We start from the raw sequence: 22,537 nt of genomic DNA, 5'->3' as shown, positions 1-22,537 counted from the left end.
TATTGCAGTGAAATAAATGGTACTATTACCACTCTATAAAGCCTTAGTAAGACCACGCCTAGAGTACTGCATCCAGTTTTGGTCACCGCACTATAAAAAAGATGTGGAGATTCTAGAAAGAGTGTAGAGAAGAGCAACCAAGATGATTAGGGGACTGAAGGCTAAAATGTATGATGAATGTTTGCAGGAACTGGGCATGTGCATGCCGGAACCCGGAAGAGCAATGATTGAGAAACACTGCAATAAAGAATTAAACAGGGGGGAAGGGGCGGGAGAAATCTGTTGTAGAGGTGACTCTATCAGTCTTCCCGATGGTAGGGCTAGTGATTATGTTGTCCATCTGCAGCATATCTGATTTCAGGTTTCACCAAGCTTTTGGAAAAGCACCTTCTGGGAAAAATATTCCCTTTCATTGGAGATCAGTGGTTATTTGGCAGGTTTAGTTGGCCATGTTGGCAATACTCAAGACAAAACTGAGCAGTTTAAATTTCTCTCTCAACTTATAGCTGCCTGATTTTGGCAACTGCTATTACCAGCCTGTGGTAGAGAACATTTATTTGTTTATATTGTATATTTCTTAATCACCCTTCTCCCTCCTTCTGTTGAGGGAATAGAACCCAGTACCCAAATAAGGAAGATAGCTTCCAAATTTAAGGACCTTGTGATTCTTGGGACTTTTGACATGCTTCATATTAAATATATTAAATGTATTAGAAGATATTTAATATATTATCTTAATAAATATGTCCACAAAATAATTATGTATCTCTCTCTCTGTGTATGTGAGTGTGTGTGTATGTACATATATGTACATATACAAATTTGCTGATGCTTTAAACTAAATTTATATATTAGTGATTGCAGGACTTCTGTAGATGCCATTTGCTAAATAAATAAATAAAATATGTTAGGTTTTAAGTGAGATTTAAAACATAAATGAAACTGTAGTAGGAATTAGGTTCTATACTACTTGGTGTTATGCAGAGCAATTTGCTAGATAACAAATTGATTCATAAAATGAATCTGTTGCTCACATTTGCCCAATTTTTAGCTTCCTAATAGAAAAAAGGCAAACTTTGTAGAAAAGGCACATTTTTGTTAGCTGCTGCTACTTTTACTATTTTTTATTGACCATTATATTTTACTTCAATGCAAGGATGTCTCTTCCATTTTCTAAAATCTTTTTATGGCCAAAAGCTAAAGTTAATAAGAGCTAAACATATTAGTTAATTATGAATAAATATTGAATAGAGAAGGATAATAACATTGTATCTAATAACACTGTCTGGACATACTCATCATCTGTCCAATTTGTTTTATCTATGCATTGCAATAAGTTGGATGCTGTGTACAGTACTTACAAGATTCCATTTATTTTATTTTTCCACTTTTGGACTGCCCATCTACCTTAGAGAGGGATTCCAGATGGTGTATAATAAAATATTAAAATACAAAAACAGGATACAAAAGTCAAACTTAGAAATTAATTGTAACAATTAAAATTAATTGTAAAGCAAAGGAAAGCTTTCATTCCGTTCTGCTTCTTGCCGCTATGAAATTCTTGGCCCAGTTTGTAGGCACCTTATATTTAGCAAGACAATTTTTCCAACAACTCTGGTAATATTTCTTTTCATTGCAGAGTTTTTCTCGGATTTCAGTCACAGAAATAGATTTACTCATCACCTGTAATTTAGCCTTTTTCTTATGTCACTTCCCTAAAGGAATACAGTGTTCAAGATCAGGCATCTTTTGCAAAATGTCAAATCAAAGACTTTCAGATTAGAATTTATTTCTTTTTGCAGTGAGAAGATTGATTCCTCCGCCGCCCCCTGAAAAAAGCTGAAAACTTCAGGAAGTAATTTGACAATATCTTAGCATCACTGAAATGAGTGGGAGCAAAATTTCCAGTCCTTTTTTTTAAAGTAGATATGTTGAGTCTATTGAATGCTTAACACACTTACTCTTTCTTTTCTCTACAAAACTTGCTGTATCATGCTATCATTATTAAACAGTTTGCTAGCAGAGTCTGAGATAGATACTTGAAGGTGCCAGGAGGAATCCACATTCTTGTTGTTCAGTTGCTAAGTAATGTCCAACTGTGATAGGAACTAGGTTGTAGTAACTCTGTACCACTTGGAGTTACGCTCCAAGAGTTATACTCTTCACGACCTCAGAGACCATAGCACACCTGGCTCCCCCTGTCTTCCATTGTCTTCTGGAGATTGCCCAAATGAGAGTCCACATTGGATATTAACAATAACAACAGTGTTGGAAGAGACCTTGGAGGTCTTCTATTCCAATCCCCTGCTCAGGCAGGAAACCCTATACCCGTGATGGCGAACCTATGGCACACGTGCCACAGGTGGCACGTGGAACCATATTGGTGGGCACACGAGCGTTGTCCTAGCTCAGCTCCAGCACTCATGCATGTGCTGGCCAGCTGATTTTTGGCCCTTCTGGGCCCAACGGAAGTCGGCAAATGGACTGTTTCCGGCCTCTGGAGGGCCTCCGGGGAGGTGGGGAAGGCTGTTTTTGCCCTCCCCAGGCTCCTAGAAAGCCTCTGGAGCCTGGGGAGGGCAAAAAACAGACCTACCAGGCCCACCAGGCCATCACATGCCAAAAGCAGGGGGAGCATGGGGGGTCGCGCACACATTAATGCGGGGGGCAGGGTGCATAGAATTATGGGTATGGGCACACACGTGCGCGACCACCCCACACTCCTCCAGCTTTTGGCACACGATGGCAAAAAGGTTAGCCATCACTGCCCTATACCATTTCAGACAAACGGTTGTCCAATCTCTTTTTAAAAACTTCCAGTGCAGTGGTGTGTTTCAAATTTTTTTACTACCAATCCTGTGGGTGTGGCTTGGTGGGCATGGCATGGCTTGGTGGGGGTGGCAAGGGAAGGATACTGTAAAATCTCCATTCCCTCCCCACTGCAGGAGAAGGTTACTGCAAAATCCCCATTTCCTCCCAATCAGCTGAGACTCGGGAGGCAGAGAATAGATAGGGGCCAGGCCAGTCAGAAGTGGTATTTACCGATTCTCCGAACTACTCAAAATTTCTGCTACTGGTTCTCCAGAACTGGTCAGAACTTGCTGAAACCCACCTCTGCTCCAGTGTTTGTTCCATCCTGTTTCCATCCAATATTCCTATTTTGGATCTTAGATCTAATGATCTTCCACTATTTTGGTGAAATGGAAGACATACTCATATACATACACACACACATGCGTATATATTCTGACTCTATTTTCTACTCAATGCACCAATTTGAGAAAATCAAACAGTAGAAGATGAACCCAGCAGTCTTGACTCCAGATGGGTGAAGAAATACTATATATATATATAGAGAGAGTGTGGTGATTTGATTTTTTTTTCTTCTGTGTCCACTTCCCTAAGATTTGCAAAAGTGTCCATTGTATAAAAGTGATTGCAAGAAAATGGGTCACTTGTCTTGGCAGGTAAATGGTGCCTTTAGGGAGAGGAAGTCTTGAAATGCCTGGGACAATGATTTAGTTTTCTAGATGTCTTGTTTCAAGCATCAGCTATGCCCATAGGCTGGCATGTCTCCCAGATCAGCGGTCACCAACTGGTGGTCCGTGGACCACTGGTGGTCCGTGAGAAAATTTTGGTGGTCCGCAGAAAAATTATTTGCATTTTTAATATTGCACTAAATCAGGGGTCCTCAAACTATGGCCCCTAGGACGGATGGGAATGTATCATGGCCTGAAACTGGCTGACCATCTCAGCCCGCTGAGCCTCCAGGCACCAGTACGTGGCCTTGTACTCCTGCAGGTCTTCTCTCTGCTTGGAAAGCCTATGCTCCTAGTCCTCAATGAGGTGCTTCTACTAAGCCTCCTTTTCGGTCAGATCCAATTTGAACTGAGCCAGCTGTTTTGCCAACTCTTTCTCGTCGTGGCTGCTTAGCTCCAACAACTGCTTCCTGTTGGGGCCCTAAGGAGCCTGGGCGGGGAGGCAAGGAGTTGGCCACGCCCACCCAATCACATGACCACCTAGCCACACCCACCCAGAGGGTCATTAGGCAGATCATATTAGTGGTCCACAGGATTTCAAATTATGAATTTAGTGGTCCCTGAGGTCCAAAAGGTTGGTGACCCCTGTCCCAGATGGTTCTATCTATGGAGATTGGAAACTTCATTGTCATCTTTAACAAATTTTTGGCCAACTCCAATGTTGTCTTTTGAGGAGGAGCCACTAAAGAAATAGATCTGTTGACTTAGGTATCCTCCTGGATTCATGACTACTGCTTCATGGGTAAGCAGAGAGGAACCCTTTGCCAGCTTCTGACAAATGTTGCAAAGAAAGCACCGTGGACTTGTCTATGCAGTCATCAGATGTCAAGGCCAACTTGAGGGCACCAAAACAGAAATAAATATCAATTTTCCATGAGTCTATATGGAGTTGGCAACCCAACAATTTGATAAATAAATATTTACCTACCTTATTTTATTGAAGCATGCCACAGCTTACCTCTTTCTTCCTCCAAACATCAGAAGTCTTAGAGAGGGCTTTAAGTTTGAATGGTGACTGGAAGATCTGTCTCTCACCTTCTCCAGAAGGCCAAGTTGGAGATCAAGACTGTTGGGCTCAGGGATGGAGGGGCATACCAGTACATGCTTTAATTATCAAGAAGTTGCCTTCTCTCTGGTGGGAAATCAATTTGCATTTTGGAAAATAGCAATAGTTGTAATGTGAGGTATTTTAGTCTCCACAGGAAGAGTGGACAACCAAGCAGAATGTGATTTGCAGCAGATTTACAATCTGTTTTGTTGATGTTTGTCCCTTCCTGAGTTGTCATTTTCTGTCTGGTTTTTCTCCAATAATAAATTTGCTCCTGCTGGTAATTTATGTTCAGTCAAAATAAAATTTATCAATATAAAATTAATACAGAATTAGAAAATAAAATATGAACACTTGAAAACTGTCAAGGCATCATGTAAATAAAGCCTTGACAATTAAATACTGAGGCTGCTCTTTTTAAAAGGGACCCTCCTGAATAAAGAAAATCACTTTAGCTATTTGGCACAATGGAATGGTCTGCAGCAGTGGTGGGATTCAAAATTTTTTACTACCGGTTCTGTGGGCGTGGCTTGGTGGACATGGCAGGAGAAGGATACTATAAAATCTCCATTCCCTCCCCACTCCAGGGAAAGGTTACTGCAAAATCCCCATTTCCTCCTGATCAGCTGGGACTTGGGAGGCAAAGAATAGATGGGGGTGGGGCCAGTCAGAGGTGGTATTTACCGGTTCTCCCAACTACTCAAAATTTCCGCTACCGGTTCTCCAGAACTGGTCAGAACTTGCTGAATACCACCTCCTGGTCTGTCAACCTTGACCATTTTAAGAGGTGTGGAGTTCCAACTCCTAGAATTCCTCAGGCAGTAACTTGGGTACAGAATTGTAGAAGTAGGCAGCTATCAGCAAGCTGTAATATTTGTCACTGCAGTTAAACTTACCTACAATTTGTCTAATGGTATATTTTTCCCTATACAAAAATTCCCTCTGAGGGAGCAATCTGAGCTTTGAGTGTGATAGTAGTGGCACAGGGCCTAGAACAACTCACCACAACCAACTCACCACAGCTAACCTTCCACAGCCAGCTTGCTGTGGCCAATTTGCCATGAGACCACTCACCATATCCAAATTGCCACGGGACAAGCATTATACTAACATTGAAGAAATGGTGAAATAGAATCATTAAAGAAAAGATGCTAAAGGAGGGACAAAATGAAATGTGAATGACAAAAATTAAAACAAAGATTTTAATTATTTTAAATAATTAAATTGAATTGTTGAATTGCCTCTCAGTGAGTTGTCCTGTGGTGAATTGGCTGCGGCGAGTTGGCTGTGGGATGTCCGAGTGGCACATATATTTCAGGATTGAACAAAGCATGGACAAAAGGATGGAAGGAAAACCAAGAGAACTTGCAGTTTTTGTATCTTTTTAGAATACTATAAGTGATTAAAAGGTAAAGGTAAAGGTTCCCCTTGGACATATGTACTAGTCATTCCCGACTCTAGGGGGTGGTGTTCATCTCTGTTTCAAAGCCGAAGAGATAGCGCTGTCCGAAGACATCTCCATTGTCATGTGGCTGGCATGACTAAATACCAAAGGCGCCTGGAAACACTGTTACCTTCCCACCAAAGATGGCCCCTATTTTTTCTACTTGCATTTTTTACGTGCTTTTGAACTGCTAGGTTGGCAGAAGCTGAGACAAGTAACAGGAGCTCACCCCGTTACATGGCACTAGGGATTCGAACCGCTGAACTGCCGACCTTTTGATCGACAAGCTCAGCATCTTAGCCACTGAGCCACACATACCTTGTATAAGTGATTTATGAATTACTAATTTGTTGTTTATTAGCTGCTTTGGATATGCTCATTTGTCAGAAATTAAAGTTTGGAATACTGCTAACATATAATATTTGTATACAGATTTTTTTTAAAAAACATTAGTACATGTTCAATTGATAGGGTGAGGGGAAATGATGAATATTTTCTCCATGTATGCAAAGTTATTATCATTAATTAATTAAGCACTATGCAGGCATGGCATGAATTGACTAGTATGCAATTAAAAATAGTAATATGATATTAGTGAAGTTGAATAATAAGAGAGGGCACCAACATTATTTCTGAGTTCCTAGTTATGCTACTGTAGATTTTCCACTGAACCCCCATGGTACATACACAAAGGATTGTTCATACCAAATGCTTAACCAGATTAATTAAAATCTAATACATGCCTTTGCACAACATTCTAGGTTTGGCTTGTTTTAACCTTGTTTTAATTTTTTGTGGTCTGGTCCAACTGATTAGTTTTAAGATTCCATTTATTTTATGAATCTAGGACACTGATTTATGCAGTGACAAAGTTAAGAATGCTGTGCAAACTCATAACAAAACTGATAAGTTTATGCTGAGGATTCATGGAATTTCTTTGAAGGCATGGAATCTGTGTAGGAAATTGTTCATTTGTTGGCAAATTCTAAGAAGAAAACTTGTAGGATGGCAGAATCAGCTGATTGCTCTCTGTGGGAGTTAAAATTGTGAGCTACATGAAACTTGTGCTACATGTGATCTAGCAATATTCTTATCATCTTAGTTGTGATAGTTAGAACTGGAATATCCTTGTATTAAGTCAGGGTATCTCTGATGAGTAAATGCACAAACGTCCTTATGGATTCAAATCTCCCATTTGGTTTCTTGGAGGCCTTAAGCAAACTGTTCCCTCTTAGTTCAGTATCTTGTTTCAAGAAATTAAAGCTAGGTTTTTCATCAAAGAACAAGATGCTCTTCTGTTGAACTTCTCTTCTGGGGTACATCATGCAGTTTTCCTAGCAATGAAACAGAAATGGTTTTATATTATCTATTGCAATGGTCACCAACTGGTGGTCTCTGGACCACTGGTGGTCCATGAGAAAATTTTGGTGGTCCGCAGAAAAATTATTTGCATTTTTTATATTGCACTAAATACAATTTTTTTTAAAAAAATCATATTAGTGATCCGCGGGATTTAAAATTATGAATTTAGTGGTCCCTGAGGTCCAAAAGGTTGGCGACCCCTGATCTATTGCAGTGGGTATCCCACAACCTGAAATTTCTCTTGTGTTTTCCCATTCACTGTTGATTCTCAATTTCCAAGTCCCAACAAGATTGACCAAGGGCCACAATGACTTAAAGCCCCACTTTTGTCATTAGAGAATTGTTTAAAAAATCCACACATTTGACTAAATTTTCTAATGCTAAGCCATAAACAGCAATTTAACAATTGAACCTAAATTAAATGAACATAGGATGGATCAACACTCTGAATTAACCCAGTTGTGTCTGCAACAAGAGTAGGATACTAGATACTATTTCTGAAAGATACTAGAAGCTGTGCATTGTTAGCCTACAATGGTTTTCTTGGAAGAAAAGTTTCCCAACTTTTTTTTTCTTAAGTAACCTCTGGAAACCTTCCCAGCAGTGAATTGTTCCTGATGATGTCGCACTGCAGCTTCTCTTGGCAGTCTTTCCTTGATCAGGAGGAATAAGAGAAGATTTTCTTCTGATTTTGGGACTGGCTAATCCATTATATAAAATGGATTCAGAAGGTGATCGAGAAAATGTCTATCTGACATGATAAAATCAAAGGTCTCTCAAGTGCCAAAACACACCTGCTTAGTTTTGTACTACTGTCAGAACTGAACTACACAGTCAAACTCATAAGAAATGCAAGAACTTCTGATAAATTATATTTATTGAAAAAAGCCAGGAGGCCATAACCGAGAATACCACCAACTGTTGAAGCTGTGGAAGAGGAAGAGAAGCATGAGTTCCTCACCTAACAACCGCACCTGGCACTACTGGAACTCCCCTCACAAAGGGGTGAGGTCACAAAATGTTTTATCTAATGACTGCTTCACTTAGTGATAGAAATTCCTATCCCAGTTAAGGTAGTTTAAATGAGGACTATCTGTATTTATTTATTCTTTGCTGAACTAACCAATCTTCTAAGTTATATATAGCTTATTTAATACAGAACAGAACAGAACAAGAACAGAACAGAACAGAACAGAATAGAATAGAACAGAACTCTTTATTGGCCAAGTGTGATTGGACACACAAGGAATTTGTCTTTGGTGCATATGCTCTCGGTGTACATAAAGAAAAAATAAAATATATTCGTCAAGAATCATAAGGTACAACACTTAATGATAGTCATAGGATACTAATAAGCAATCAAATCATACTAGGAAACAATAAAAACAATATATGTTATAAAGATACAAGCAACATGGATATAGCCATAAGTGGGAAGAGATAGGTATTAGTAGGGATGACAAGAAGAATAGTAATACAGTCTTAGTAGTTAATTTGACAGTGTTGTGGAAATTAGTTGTTTAGCAGAGTGATGGCATTCAGGGAAAAACTGTTCTTGTGTCTTGTTGTTCTGGTGTGCAGTGCTCTATAGCGTTGCTTTGAGGGTAGAAGTTGAAACAATTTATGTCCAAGATGTAAGGTGTCTGTAGATATTTTCACAGCCCTCTGTTTGACTCGTGCAGTATACAGGTCCTCAATGGAAGGCAGGTTGGTAGCAATTGTTTTTTCTGCAGTTCTAATTATCCATTGAAGTCTGTGTCTGTCTTGTTGGGTTGCAGAGCCAAACCAGACAGTTATGGAGGTGCAGATGACAGAACCCAAACAATTCCTCTGTAGAACCCAGAACAACTGATTTTGCAATGTAGGATTCTCTACCAATAAAGGAGAATATTTGTAGCTCAAGGTTGAAATGAGGGGTCCTGGGTGCACTGATGATGTTACTTAGTTAGGGTAATGAAATGTCTGCAAGAAAACAGGCAAGCTCAGAGAATACCAAGAACCCCTCATAGGATACTTTGCTGTTTATATAGGACCGTGATGGCGAACCTATGGCACGTGTGCCACAGGTGGCATGCAAAGCCATATTGGTGGGCACGCGAGCGTTGCCCTAGTGCATGTGCGCACCGGCCAGCTGATTTTTTGGCCTACCAGAAGTCGGGAATCAGGCGGTTTCTGGCCTCCGGAGGGCCTCTGGGGGTGGGGAGGCCCATTTTTTGCTCTCCCCAGGCTCCAGAGGCTTTCTAGAAGCCTGGGGAGGGTGAAAACGACCTTTCCCACCCACCCCCGGAGACCCTCCGGAGAGCGGAAATGGCCCATTTGCCGACTTCCGGTGGGACGGCAAAGGGCCATTTCCGGCCTCCGGAGGGCCTCCGGGGGGATGAGGAAGGCCGTTTTCACCCTCCCCAGGCTCCTAGAAAGCCTCTGGAGCCTGGGGAGGGCGAAAAACAGGCCTACCGGGCCCACTGTGCCATCGTGGCAAAAGCGGGTGGAGTGCGGGTGGTTGCGTGCGCATGCGCAAGGGGGCAGGGCGCATTGAATTATGGGTGTGGGCATGCACGTGCATGACTCCCCTGCACTACCCCCGCTTTTGGCATGTGAGAGCAAAAAGGTTCGCCATCCCTGATATAGGATAATTCACTTTTTGGTAAATTATGTTGCCCTTCAGTTATTTTTAGTATATTATATACTTTTGGGATTATGATATCATCTCTTATTAATTAAGGGTAATTATCAACTTTTCAACCCATACTTTCCAAAAAAAGGAGAGGACTCCTCCGATTGGTCAACTAAATAGTGCAATTGATTTTTGCACTATGAATTAAAAAACTGTGCAGTTATTTCTTTCTTAACATATTTTTATGCTAAAGAAAAGTAGTGGAAGAAATAGGAAGAAAAAAGTAGCAGTCAATAACTCTTTATGATGTTTGTGTGGAGAGAATTTGCCCATTAAGTAGCTCTTCTGAATCATCTCAAACATTTGGGAAGCTGATTTATGGAAGTCTGCTTTTAATCTTGAGAATGGGAAAGTTTTATAGGCAAATCTGAAGTAAAACTTGACTGTTGTGATGCAATTACCGTGTTTTCCCGAAAATAAGACCCTGTCTTATATTTTCTTGAACCCTGAAATAAGAGCTTGGCCATATTGCCATGCACTCAAAAGCCCGATTGGGCTTATTATCATGGGATGTCTTATGTTCGGGGAAACAGAGTAAATCATGTAAAATTCTGAGCTTTGTAGTCTATGTTGGAGGATGTTCCTGATTTAAAATATAGTAAATACTATTTCTGTTATTTGGAAAACTTTCTATTCTTTTTAAATGGGTCCTTGGCCCTCTTCCCAAAGTCTTAATTATGATGGGTGTGTAATTTTTTTTACATTCTTGTCTGTTTGTTTTATTTATTTGCTTTCTACAACAGGACTGCAGAAAAGCAATTTTTAAGAGGAGTTTGTTTTTTTATAACAAGCGATAGTGGCTTTAAAATATGAATTAATTTTGTTCTTCCATCTAGTTCTTTTTTTAAACAAAAGATACCACAAGGTTTACAAATAGGAAAACAACAGAAAAATCAACATTTTTAGGAATGTTTAAGCCTGTCTAGACCTGCTGAATTTAGCACTGAGTCATTGGCAAAGGAGGAGCTCTCTATTCGTGTTTAAAAGAAAATATCTAGAAGTCATTATTAAAGAGGCAGATGTTGAATTTGTTCTGAGCAATCTGTAACAGTAATGCAGCCGATTTTTCAAATCGTCAGCATGGACTATGTTCTCTCTTTCTTACAGTGCATTTATTGTTCTGGCTTAAAACATTCTTTTTTAAAAAATATTGGAAAGGAAAAATTTCTCCCTTGACATGTCTATACAAATGCTTAAGTTCCCAAAGTTCTGTTGCTGTTACTTTGACATTCCTTTTTTTTTTTTGCATCCCCATTTCCTGTTTATAAAAGGAGAGAGCAAAAAAATAAAAAATAAAATCCATTGCTCTTGCAAGCATCCAAATGGATCTGCAGTCGGTTGATTCCCTCAACTGATTTCATGTAGCGTCTGCCTGCTGTAGAGCAGGGACGTCTGGGGAAAAGGAACAGCGGTTCCTGGAGGGCATTACTTTTGAGGTTCTTGAGATGTTGAGTGATAACACCCCAGTGCATTTGTGCCTCCCCACATTAGGTAAGAGTGCAAGCTCTCCAGGGGTGGGTTCTAAAATTTTTTACTACCGGTTCTATGGGCGTGGCTTATTTTGTGGGCGTGGCTTGATGGTCATGTGACAATTCTTTAGGATTTAGCAGAGGTACTGGTCTACCAGGCTTTTAACTGCTTGCAGAGCTGTACCGGTCTACTCATGTATTTTTGCAGGCACCGGTCTACCCATTTATTTTTGCAGTTTTCGGTCTACTCATTTGTTTTTGGAGACATCGGTCTACCACCAAACTGCCTTTTACCACTGATCAGCTGTAGGGTGGCCCTTTGAAGCCCCGCGACAAGAGTTTAAACAGTTTTTTTCCTTATAGCCCATCAGCTGGGACTCAGGAGGCAGCAATAGATTGGGGTGGGGCCAAATAAAAGGTAAGAATAATGGGGGGGGCAGAACCGGTTCGGTGATGTCATATCATCACCGCTAATGGCTCGACCGAACCGGGAGGAACCCACCACTGAAGCTCTCTTAGTGTTCCTCTCAAAAACAAGCAGAACTTTGCAAAGGGAACTGGCTGTTTGTTAGCTCCTGCTCTGTTTCCCCAAGCCAGACCCACATTTCTGTTGGCGGTGATCTATGCATTTTGTGTGTGTGTGGGGGGGGAATATCTCCTTGTTAATGAGCCACGGTGGCACAGTGGTTAGAATGCAGTACTGTAGGCTACTTCTGCTGCCTGCCGGCTGCCTGCAATTTGGCAGTTCAAATCCCACCAGGCTCAAGGTTGACTCAGCCTTCCATCCTTCTGAGGTGGGTAAAATGAGGACCCAGATTGTTGGGGGCAATATGCTGACTCTGTACACCGCTTAGAGAGGGTTGTAAAGCACTTTAAAGCAGTATATACCCTGTTTCCCCGAAAATAAGACTCAACCGGAAAATAAGTCCTAGTATGATTTTTCGAGATGCTGGTAATTTAAGCCCTACCCACAAAATAAGCCCCAGTTAAGATTGTCAGCCAGATGAGTGCATTTAGTACCATATTTCCCCCAAAATAAGACCTAACCAGAAAATAGGTCCTAATGCATCTTTTGGAGCAAAAATTAATATAAGACCCGGTCTTATTTTCTGGGAAACACAGTAAGTCTTAAGTGCTATTGCTATTAATTGCTTTTTTAAGATGCCTGTTTTCTTTTTAAGGACAGAGCTCTTTGATTCGTGCTGAGGAGCTTTTATTTCTGGGAGGCATGGCACAGCCCTGCAGCCTTTTCATAGGGCGGGTACTAGGGTGCGATTTTGCATAATGCCGTGAGTCAAAAATAAAAAACCGATGATGATACTATGCAAGTTGAGATCTTGGCCATATCTTCTTCCTGACGTAGTCCTGCTCTGCATATGTCATTGGAGAAAATATTGCATTAGTAACTAAATCAATATGCTGATTTGGCTTCTTTACCTGCTGTGACACACTCAGATTGTCCAGTCTCTTAGCAGAAAAGGGTGGGGGAAAGAGAGATGAGTCAGTGGTGAAGTCTGAATTTTGATCACATGACTCAGGGATGTTACAATGGTCATACATGTGAAAAATGGTCTTTAGTCCACGAAATTGATTATTTTGATATATATAAATTGATTATTGGAGTTTACTTCCTTCTATCCATATATAAGCATTGCTTGACCAAGGTCCACGGTATTCTCAGGGACCTTTGCACATCCTCTCCATGACCTGTTTTGAATGTTGCCTTCTGGAAGGAAACTTTGTGGTATCCGAAGCAGAACTGGATTCTGTAATAGCTCTGTGTGTGTGTTTGTGTGTGTGTGTGTGTGTGTGTGTGTAGGGGTGTATGTGTATATATATTTGTATAACTTGGCATTTTTGGATGCTGCTGTTATTATTGGGATGGTGACATTGTTTGGTGGGTGGCATTCTTTCTTTTGAGGAACGGTGCATCAAAATTTCATGTTCATGTGTGCGATTGTGTTTACAGGAAAATGACAATAAAGGTTATCTTAATCTTATGCTGCTGTAAAGGAAATCAGAAGCCATTTCTTTGTATCCTTTTTCTTTCTTCCTTATTTTTCTTTTATTTTTCCCCCCTTTGTTGTAATTTCTCTTTGATTCCTTTTTCATACGTTACTGTATATTAGTTTGTTAGTCTTTGTCTTCCTTTTAAAAAAATCTTTAATTTTATTTCTATATATAGAGGGAAATTGAATGATGGCCAAGGACCCTGGAAAAAGGGCAAGAAAAAAACCCAGAAATTATGGCTTTTTTACAAGCTTGGGAAATGTAGCAATAAAGTCTTCCCTAGTCAGAAGAAAAATCTGGAGTTACCCAAGTATTTCATCATGTCACAAAGGCAGGGACTGCAGTAGCTGAGACAGGAAGCAATTAAACCATGAGTCAAATACTTGAATATAGGCTGACTTGTCTTGAGAAAAAACTTCTGGTGGGCTTCCCAGTTAGTTAGTGACATGTTTGTACAGAAAACTAGACAGACCAGATCAAACGATAAAGCAAGTAAATTTTAAAAAGGGCTTGCCTCTTTTAGGACTTTATTTTATTATTAAGGGTGTCCTACTTCCAAGTTTTAAAGTTCCAGATATAGTATAGGTGAGGTCCGTTTGGAGATTAATGTACTTTGGAATAGCTGCTTACAAAAACAGCATAATGGAAATGCACAAAGTATTTCTTAGAAAGACTTGTCTTCTGTATGGCTGAAGAATCAAGGGAGGCGTCATCCAGAACCTGTAGCTAACCTATGACTGGTTGTTATGAAATAAGACAATCCCCGATTCTTTATATAGTCTTAATTTAATTTAATTTACTCTATTTTGGGACAAATAATTCAATCCAGTCTCAAGCAAGAGTTTATAAATGAAGTGTTTTGGTTTCCTTTTGTTTTTTGTTTTTTTTTTGGCTGCGAACAGCTTACTTATATAAATATATATTTTTGTAATTGATGGATGTTGGTCAATTTCTTCAGGTCTCTAAAGGTAGATGAAGGGGCGTACCACTTAGATGCTTAAACCTGTGGCACTGGGCAACCAATTACAGGACCAAAGGATTCTTCTACCTTGAGGTGCAAACCTGGGCAAAGATGTTGAAGCCAAGCGGACTTAAAATTCCTGGGAGGACCGGGAAGCATGCCAGTCCGGTGGGACGTCCTGGTGCGACAGCAGCAACTGTTTCCACAACCAGCAATGCCACAAAAGAAGGTAAGATGCATGTAAATCGTTTTTCTCCAGAAAGATAATTGCTCAGTCTGGTTCTCAGGTCTTCCAATAATGCACCTGTTGCTTCTCAATCCATCTCTCTCTCTCTCTCTTTTTTCTTTTTATTAGTTTATAATATAAAATACAAAAGCAAATAATAGGAAAAATAGGGGAGGGAAAAGGGAAGAGAAAAGTGTAGAGAAGAAGGGAAAAAAGAAAGAAGAGACTCCCTTTGGTGCGATAGAATAAGAAATAACATTGAACCTCAACTTTTTACTTTTACATAATAGTATAAACTTGAGCTTAAATGGTCTCCGGGGGATGGTAGAGGACAGGAAGGCCTGGAGGAAAGTTATCCATGGGGTCGCGATGGGTTGGACACAACTTCGCAACAAACAAATAATATAAACTAGCCATTTCTATAACAACAGATCTAATCAGTAAAACCCAAAATCAAAGTTTCATTTTTTTTTCCACCTCAAGCACAAAGTCCAGAAGCGGTTTCCAAGTAGACTTTTATCAAAGTCAATTTAGCTATCTCTGCTAACTCCCATCAGCTTTTGCATCATTCATCCATTGTGGGGGCTGAATCCATACATCTCATTGCTGGTTGTCCTATTCCTTTTCCCTCCTTCCAACTTTCCCAGCATTCTGGGTCTTCACATAATGTGTCTGAAGTAGTTTAATTTGAGCCTGGTCATTTGTGTCTCAAGTGAGAACTCTGGGTTGATTTGTTTGATCAAGGAGTTGTTACCTAATTGTAATTTCTGGATGACAGAAGGGGGTGGGAGATACAGTATATCCTTGTTGTAGCTAATTTGCTTTACCATGAGCAGAGGGGAGAGGGGGGTTTGTCTGTGACTGCATATGGCTGTAACAGCTGCCTGTACAGTCTGCAGTGCAGACAGTTGCCCCCAGGGAGATGTTTGATGGACTGGCAGGGAATGAGAAACGGACTTCCTTAGTGGGATCATCTCATTTTCTCTAGCAGTCTTAATTTTTTGGTCCCTTCAAATCAATCTTGACTACTAGACTACTGTCTGCATGAGTCCTGCCTGCATGAGTTTTCTTGGCAAGATTTTGAGAATCAGGTTGTCTTTGCCTTCTTCCTAAGATTAAGAGAGAAGAACAAGCCTAAAGGTCATCCCACTGATTGTACCAAAGGTAGAGTAGAACTCATCTCCTGGTTTCTAGCTTGGTCCCATCAACCACTACACTAAACTGGCTCTCAGCAGTCTTAATACCCCACCAGATAGCTGATTCCTGTGTTGATGGAACAGTTGAACCACTGAGAAGAAGGGCACATGAGCACTGCCTTGGTCTTCTGGTATGACACCCCTCCTTTTTTTTTTCTTTTCATCACAGAGATTTCAAAAATGCTATGAGAAGTACTATAGTTTCGTTAAACTTTCCTTGGACTTTAAAGATGATGAGTTATACTAATCTCCTGATTGTATACCACACAACGATCTCCTGCTGATTAGATTCCTATCACAGAGTCACTCTGTGAGATTCTTTATACATATTTGTGGAAGGTTTTTTTAATTATTTTTAATAAAGTGCGTCAGGATCTCTGGGTGGGCCATCTAACTGCCCATCTTTTCAGGGGTGGGCTTCAAAAATTTTAGCAAGGGGTTCTCTGCCCGGTTGCTGGGTGGCGTGGCCATGATAGGCATGGCTTAGTCAGCCTCCTGCACCATGGGGGGGCATTTTTGCCCTCCCCAGGCTCCGGAAGCTTTCCTCAAGTCTCCGGGAGGGTGAAAACAGCCTCCCCAGGCTCCAGAGGCCCTCTGGAGGCCGGAAACACACCCGTTTCCAGCCTTCTGGAACTTCCAGTAGGCCCGTTTTTCACCCTCCCCGAGCCTCCGTGCGCGCCCTGCACTTACCTGCATCCAAAACGGGCTGTGTGGGGACACCTGGGAGGGGTGAGATGGGCGGGGCCAGCCAGGAGTGGGATTTGGGGATTCTCTGAACTGCACAGAATCTTAGCTAGAGGTTCTCACGAATCCCTGCGAACCCTCAGCAGCCCTTCCCTGCATCTTTCCTAGCAGAGGAGTGTTCCCTGACAATATGGCGTCCTCCTGTTGGTTCTAGAAATTAGGGCCACCCTATAAAATCAGGTATTTTACAATGCATCAATGTGAACAGGGATTTGCATGTTCTGAAGCCACATTTCACATAGGTTGCCGTTTCGGAGAGAAAGGAGAGAATTATATATATATTTTCTCACTAAATGTGGATTTTTTTAAAAAAAAATGCCAGTATTTTTGAATTAAGGAGATCTTTCTTTCCACTCACCCAACCCCAAAAACCAATTGCCTTCCCGCAGACATTTAGTACAATGAAAACTGTTGATTCTCAGAGTGTGAACTGATTCGTGAACAATTCGTTCCTTTATTGAGTATAATGTACAGTGCCTCTTTACAGTATCTGGTGTTTTAAAAAAAAATACTGCTTTTTTATTGGCTACTTTGCCTTGGTCTAAATGGGTGCCTGCCAGCTGTCGGTTTCTGTCTAGTTTGTTTTGAGTGCCCGAATCATCAGCCAATGTGCTGGGTATTTTTGTAGCTCTTTTCATTCTTTCCAGCCCAACTGAATGTTGGAGAGAAGTTACGTAAAGGTTTCAGGTCTTTTCCATTAGGAGGATAACTGTCTAAAAACTGAACAGAATGGGAACATGTTGTATGTAAGAGAAGATGGCAAAAGAACAATTGAATATAAAAATGGGCTGCATCGGGCTGGGTGGCTGCAGGGGAAAAAGGTCTTTCCAACCCCTCTGTGGGACTTCAGAGCTGAGTTAGTCCCCTTTTGCCAGATGCTTGAAAGCAAAGCATGTTTCACCAAGCAGAGAATTCTGGCAGTAACCAGGATGACCTCATTAGACTCTTCTGGATGATTCCTGCAATATTTATTTGGCATAACTCTGAGTCATTGCCTGAATCGTGGATTCATGTAGATTTTGGTCTGGTCGCATTTGTCCATGTTCATTATTTTAAAACAAATGTTTTAGCAATAAGGAGATCTGCCACAGATTCAGAGACAGAGCCATATACTGTAATGAATTGCAACATAGTGCCTTTAACCAGGTTAGTTGACTAAGCTTTGGTTAGTTGACTAAGCATTAATGAGTTGGATTTACATAATGTGTACATTCTGAGACTCTGGGACTGCATTTGACTCTCAAAACTTTTTGGCTTATGGGGATGTTCAGGCTTTGTTTCCAACTTGTAATTTCTGAGATTTTAATTTCTTGAAATTTTTAAGTATGAATAGGAAATACGATTTGCTACAATTAATTTTAACTAAGAAACAAAGTAAATAAGGTTGAATCAAGTTTAGCTGTCAGTCCTGCCCTACCTTGGTCTCTTAGGAAAGAAAGACTCACGACTCCATGGGTAGCAAAGAGTACAGGTAGTCCTCAACTTACAACACTTCATTTAGTGACCATTCAAAGTTACAACAGCACTGAAAAAAGCGACTTACGACTGTTTTTCACATTTAGATCGTTGCAGCATCCACATGGGGTCACATCAGGGGTGGGTTCTAAATTTTTTTACTACCGGTTCTGTGGGTGTGGCTTATTTTGTGGGCGTGGTTTGTTGGTCATGTGACAATTCTTTAGGATTTAGCAGAGGTACTAGTCTACCAGGCTTTTAACTGCTTGCAGAGCTGTACTGGTTTACCCATTTGTTTTTGGAGTGCACTGGTCTACCACTACACTGCCTTTTAACACTGATCAGCTGTAGGGTGGCCCTTTGAAGCCCCGCTGCAAGAGTTTAAACAGTTTTTTTTCTTCTAGCCGATCAGCTGGGACTCGGGAGGCAGTGAATAGGTTGGTGGTGGGGCCAAATAAAAGGTAAGAATAACGCAGGGGCGGGCGGGCCGGCTCAGCTCCCGAACAAAGAGAACCGGTTCAGTGATGTCATATCATCACCGCTACTGGCTCGGCCGAACTGGGAGGAACCCACCACTGGGTCACATGATCAAAATTCCAGAAATAACTGACTGTAGAAACCACAGACTGACATAAAGCACTTTAGGGCTTGTTGAATTAGTAACCATATGTCATCAGCGTGGTGGTCTTAGTAACCTCATAGAGAAATGTTTTCAGGATGATTTTCCCTAGCCTATTGCTTCATATTTCCCATTTCTGTTTCATTCGGGTCCATCTACCTTCCTGCTCAACATCCTTTTTTCTTTCCTTTCACCCTTCTCAAGAGAGCTAGGTTTTCACATAATATATCCAAAATATCTTAATTTGACTTTGGTCATTTGTGCCTCAAGTAAGAACTCTGGATCGATTTGTTCAATAATCTATCTCTTGTTTTCTTGAAGTTGGACATCCCTGATATAGATACTGGCTGTTCTGTCCTGATAGCGCACTCACGCGCACCACACAAACACACACCACTTGCTATCTTTAAGTATATTGGTGGGGGACATTCTGCAGTTTGTAATCCTGTAAGCATGCTGGTATCATGCTGGAGAAAACAACCCTCACTCAACATTGACCTTCCTCCCACCCTCCACAAAATAAAATACAACTCATGCTGTGGTTGGTAGTACCTGCGGCTGAAGAGTTCTGCTCCACAGCCAAGCCCTCCCCATAGAAACAATGCAGCTGTAAGCTAGGAGTCTGGTCCCACAGAGAGGATTTAATAGATGGGCAGGGAGATTTCCAAGCATGCATTTTCTTCTTCAGGGTTACTGCTTGAGTTTTCAGTTGATAGACTATCCCCTCCTTTATCTCCACCCCTCCTTTGTATTTGCTGTTTTCCTCTAGCTCATTAATGTACTTCTGCTTAAAAACCCTCTAGTTATCCTTGTCACAAAGCTGCCTGCTGCAAGGCAGAGGCTGATAATGTACCTGCTGGCCAGACTTCACACTGCACACATGCATTTCCACTCGGCTTTGGGGTGTTTAAAGAAAATAATCCACCACGAAAAAAATATATATACTGGTTCTATTGCAAAGTAGCCCTTTAAAGGACATTTTGCAATTCCCAATGCTCTTCTTTGAACATGTAAACTCGTTTAATACTAAACCATAGCATCCGTTTTATGTACTTCCCACAAATACATGTTGGTGGCATCTATGCTCGGGGTGGAATGAGGCGGGATCTTATTTATTTATTTATTTATTTTATTTTATTTTATTTCTATACCGCCCTTCTCCCGAAGGACTCAGGGCGGTGTACAGCCTGATTAAAAGCACAAAGAGACACAATTTTAAAATAATTAAAATTATTAAATAATTGGCTCAATTATAAAACCCCCAAATTTAAAATCCCACATTTAAAACCAATTAAAATCTGTACATTGATATCCCGGCCTGGCGGAACAACAAGGTTTTGAGGGCACAGCGAAATACACGGAGATCGGAGATCTTACACATTTCTGGGGGCAGTTCATTCCAAAGGGCAGGGGCTCCCACAGAGAAGGCCCTCCCCCTGGGTGTCGCCAGCCGACATAATTTGGCCGATGGCACCCTGAGGAGACCCTCTCTGTGGGAGTGGACTGGCCGGTGGGAGGCTACTGGTGGCAGAAGACGGTCTTGAAGATTATCCTTTATCTTTATTTAGTACATACAAGTCACTGAATTTAGGCCGTTTTTCTCTAAGACACGTACCAATAATTTAAAACTAAATCAGACGCCTACCAGATTGTGAGCGCTTCCAGATATTAATCACAATAGTCAATAACAGATGAAATCTCATGCACTCTGCAGCAAGATGTTGTGGCTTTCTCTTGGCCAGAATATCAACCAGTTATTCTACCTAAGCCCGGGCACTTAATATGCTGCACAAACGCGCGCGCGCACACACACACACACACACACACACGCAGAATATTTAATGAATTTTCTCTTTCTTGTCCACCTCTCATCCTGTTTTGCAGTAAACTTGATCCTCCCTCATCTGATTGCTTTACTTCTGCATTGTAACACTTTCAGTTTCAATTCTATTCCCTTAATTTATTTTTTCTTCTTTTTTTTCCTTGGATCTTCCAGAAACGTCAAGATTTTCCCAAAGAGGTAGATAGGTCTTTCCTATTTTCCAGTGTCCCCATTTTGGCTGCAGATATAGTGGCCCTCACCGCATATTTACAAGGGCTCTTATAGTTGCTGCTTCTAGCTAGCTTCCCTACAAGATGTTCCCTACAGAAGGATCTTGACAGACTTGAACATTGGGCGCTATCTAACAAAATGAAATTCAACAGTGAAAAAAACAAGGTTCTACATTTAGGGAAGAAAAACAAAATGCACAGGTACCGTATATGTAGTACCTTGCTCAATAGTAGTAACTGTGAGAGGGATCTTGGAGTCGTAGTGGACAACCATTTAGATATGAGCCAGCACTGTGCAGCAGCTGCTAAAAAAGCCAACACAGTTCTGAGCTGCATAAACAGAGGGATAGAATCAAGATCATGTGAAGTGTTAACACCACTTTATAATGCCTTGGTAACATCACACTTGGAATACTGCATCCAGTTTTGGTTGCCACGATGTAAAAAAGATGTTGAGACTCTAGAAAGAGTGCAGAGAAGAGCAACAAAGATGATTAGGGGACTGGAGGCTAAAACATATGAAGAACGGTTGCAGGAACTGGGTATGTCTAGTTTAATGAAGAGAAGGACCAGGGGAGACATGATAGCAGTGTTCCAATATCTCAGGGGTTGCCACAAAGAAGAGGGAGTCAAACCATTCTTTAAAGCACCTGAGGGTAGAATAAGAAGCAATGGGTGGAAACGAATCAAGGAGAGAAGCAATTTAGAACTAAGGAGAAATTTCCTGACAGTTAGAATAATTAATCAGTGGAACAGCTTGCCTCCAAAAGTTGTGAATGCCCCAAAACTGGAAATTTTTAAGAAGATGTTGGATAACCATTTGTCTGAAGTGGTGTAGGGTTTCCTGCCTGGGCAGGGGATTGGACTAGAAGACCTCCAAGGTCCCTTCCAACTTTGTTATTCTATTCTATTCTATTCTATTCTATTCTATTCTATTCTATTCTATTCTATTCTATTCTATTCTATTCTATTCTATTCTATTCTATTATGTTGGGCCAGTTTCTCTTCCCTCTTCCTCTCTCCTAACTTTGCCTAATTCATAGGATTATTTCTGAAAGTAAAAATATAACATGCCAGCCAGCTGTTACTTTATGCTTTCTGGAGAAATGACTTCATCATCATCACGCTCATGATTACCATTGATACAGGAGATCAGATGTCCAACCTCTCATCGGTTTTCCTCAGCTTGGTGTCCTCAGATGTGGTGGGATTACAACACTGAGCCATTCAGAGACATCTGGAAAGCTCTACTACTTGCAAAATGAGTGCCTATAAATGAAATAGATTTCCGTCTTCAGGGGGCTCACATACCCTTGGCTTTCCACGAGCCAGTCTGGAAGTGTTTGAGAGAAAAAACCCTTAATGTTTGTTGTGCTTCTCTCCATGTGTGTTTGCCCCCCTCCTTTTACCAGATAACCATGGAAACAGGGCAGCCTTCTTGCATTTCTGCTCCTCCTGACAGCTGGCTGCCTTGGCACAAGCCTGTAACTAGATTAAGTATCAAATTCTGCAACCAGTGGGAAAGAGAAAAGTGAACAAACGCCATTCAAGCTGCCATAACCCTTCATCTTTTCAGATGGCGAAGTGTTTTCTGACCACATGCTGCCAGCTGCAGACTGAAACTTAGAAAGGGCAGCTGTGTTTTTAAATCATTTCTCCGATACTTGATGAACTGAAACTTCATTAAAGACAGTTGGTACCATTTGGAGCATAACACACGTTGCTCTCCAGGCACTTTGAT

At 41.0% G+C, this 22,537-nt stretch overlaps 1 protein-coding gene across 1 annotated transcript in view; it reads left to right on the top strand.

Annotated features, from left to right (window-relative positions):
• The window catches only part of CLIP2 (CAP-Gly domain containing linker protein 2), a 98,100-nt gene that overhangs the window by 15,141 nt on the left and 60,422 nt on the right, over nucleotides 1–22,537 (top strand). The window contains exon 2 of the mRNA XM_070945659.1: nucleotides 14,502–14,733. Within this exon, the coding sequence (XP_070801760.1) occupies nucleotides 14,616–14,733 (118 nt within the window). The 5' untranslated portion in view covers nucleotides 14,502–14,615. The remainder of the gene's footprint in view (nucleotides 1–14,501; nucleotides 14,734–22,537) is intronic.

This window comes from Pituophis catenifer, unplaced genomic scaffold (assembly GCF_029215685.1).
Source record: "Pituophis catenifer annectens isolate HBS135680 unplaced genomic scaffold, rPitCat1.0.hap2 SCAF_1, whole genome shotgun sequence".
Taxonomy (NCBI): domain Eukaryota; kingdom Metazoa; phylum Chordata; class Lepidosauria; order Squamata; family Colubridae; genus Pituophis; species Pituophis catenifer.
Note: the sequence above shows the minus strand (reverse complement) of the source record. Positions and strands in the feature narration are given on the sequence as shown.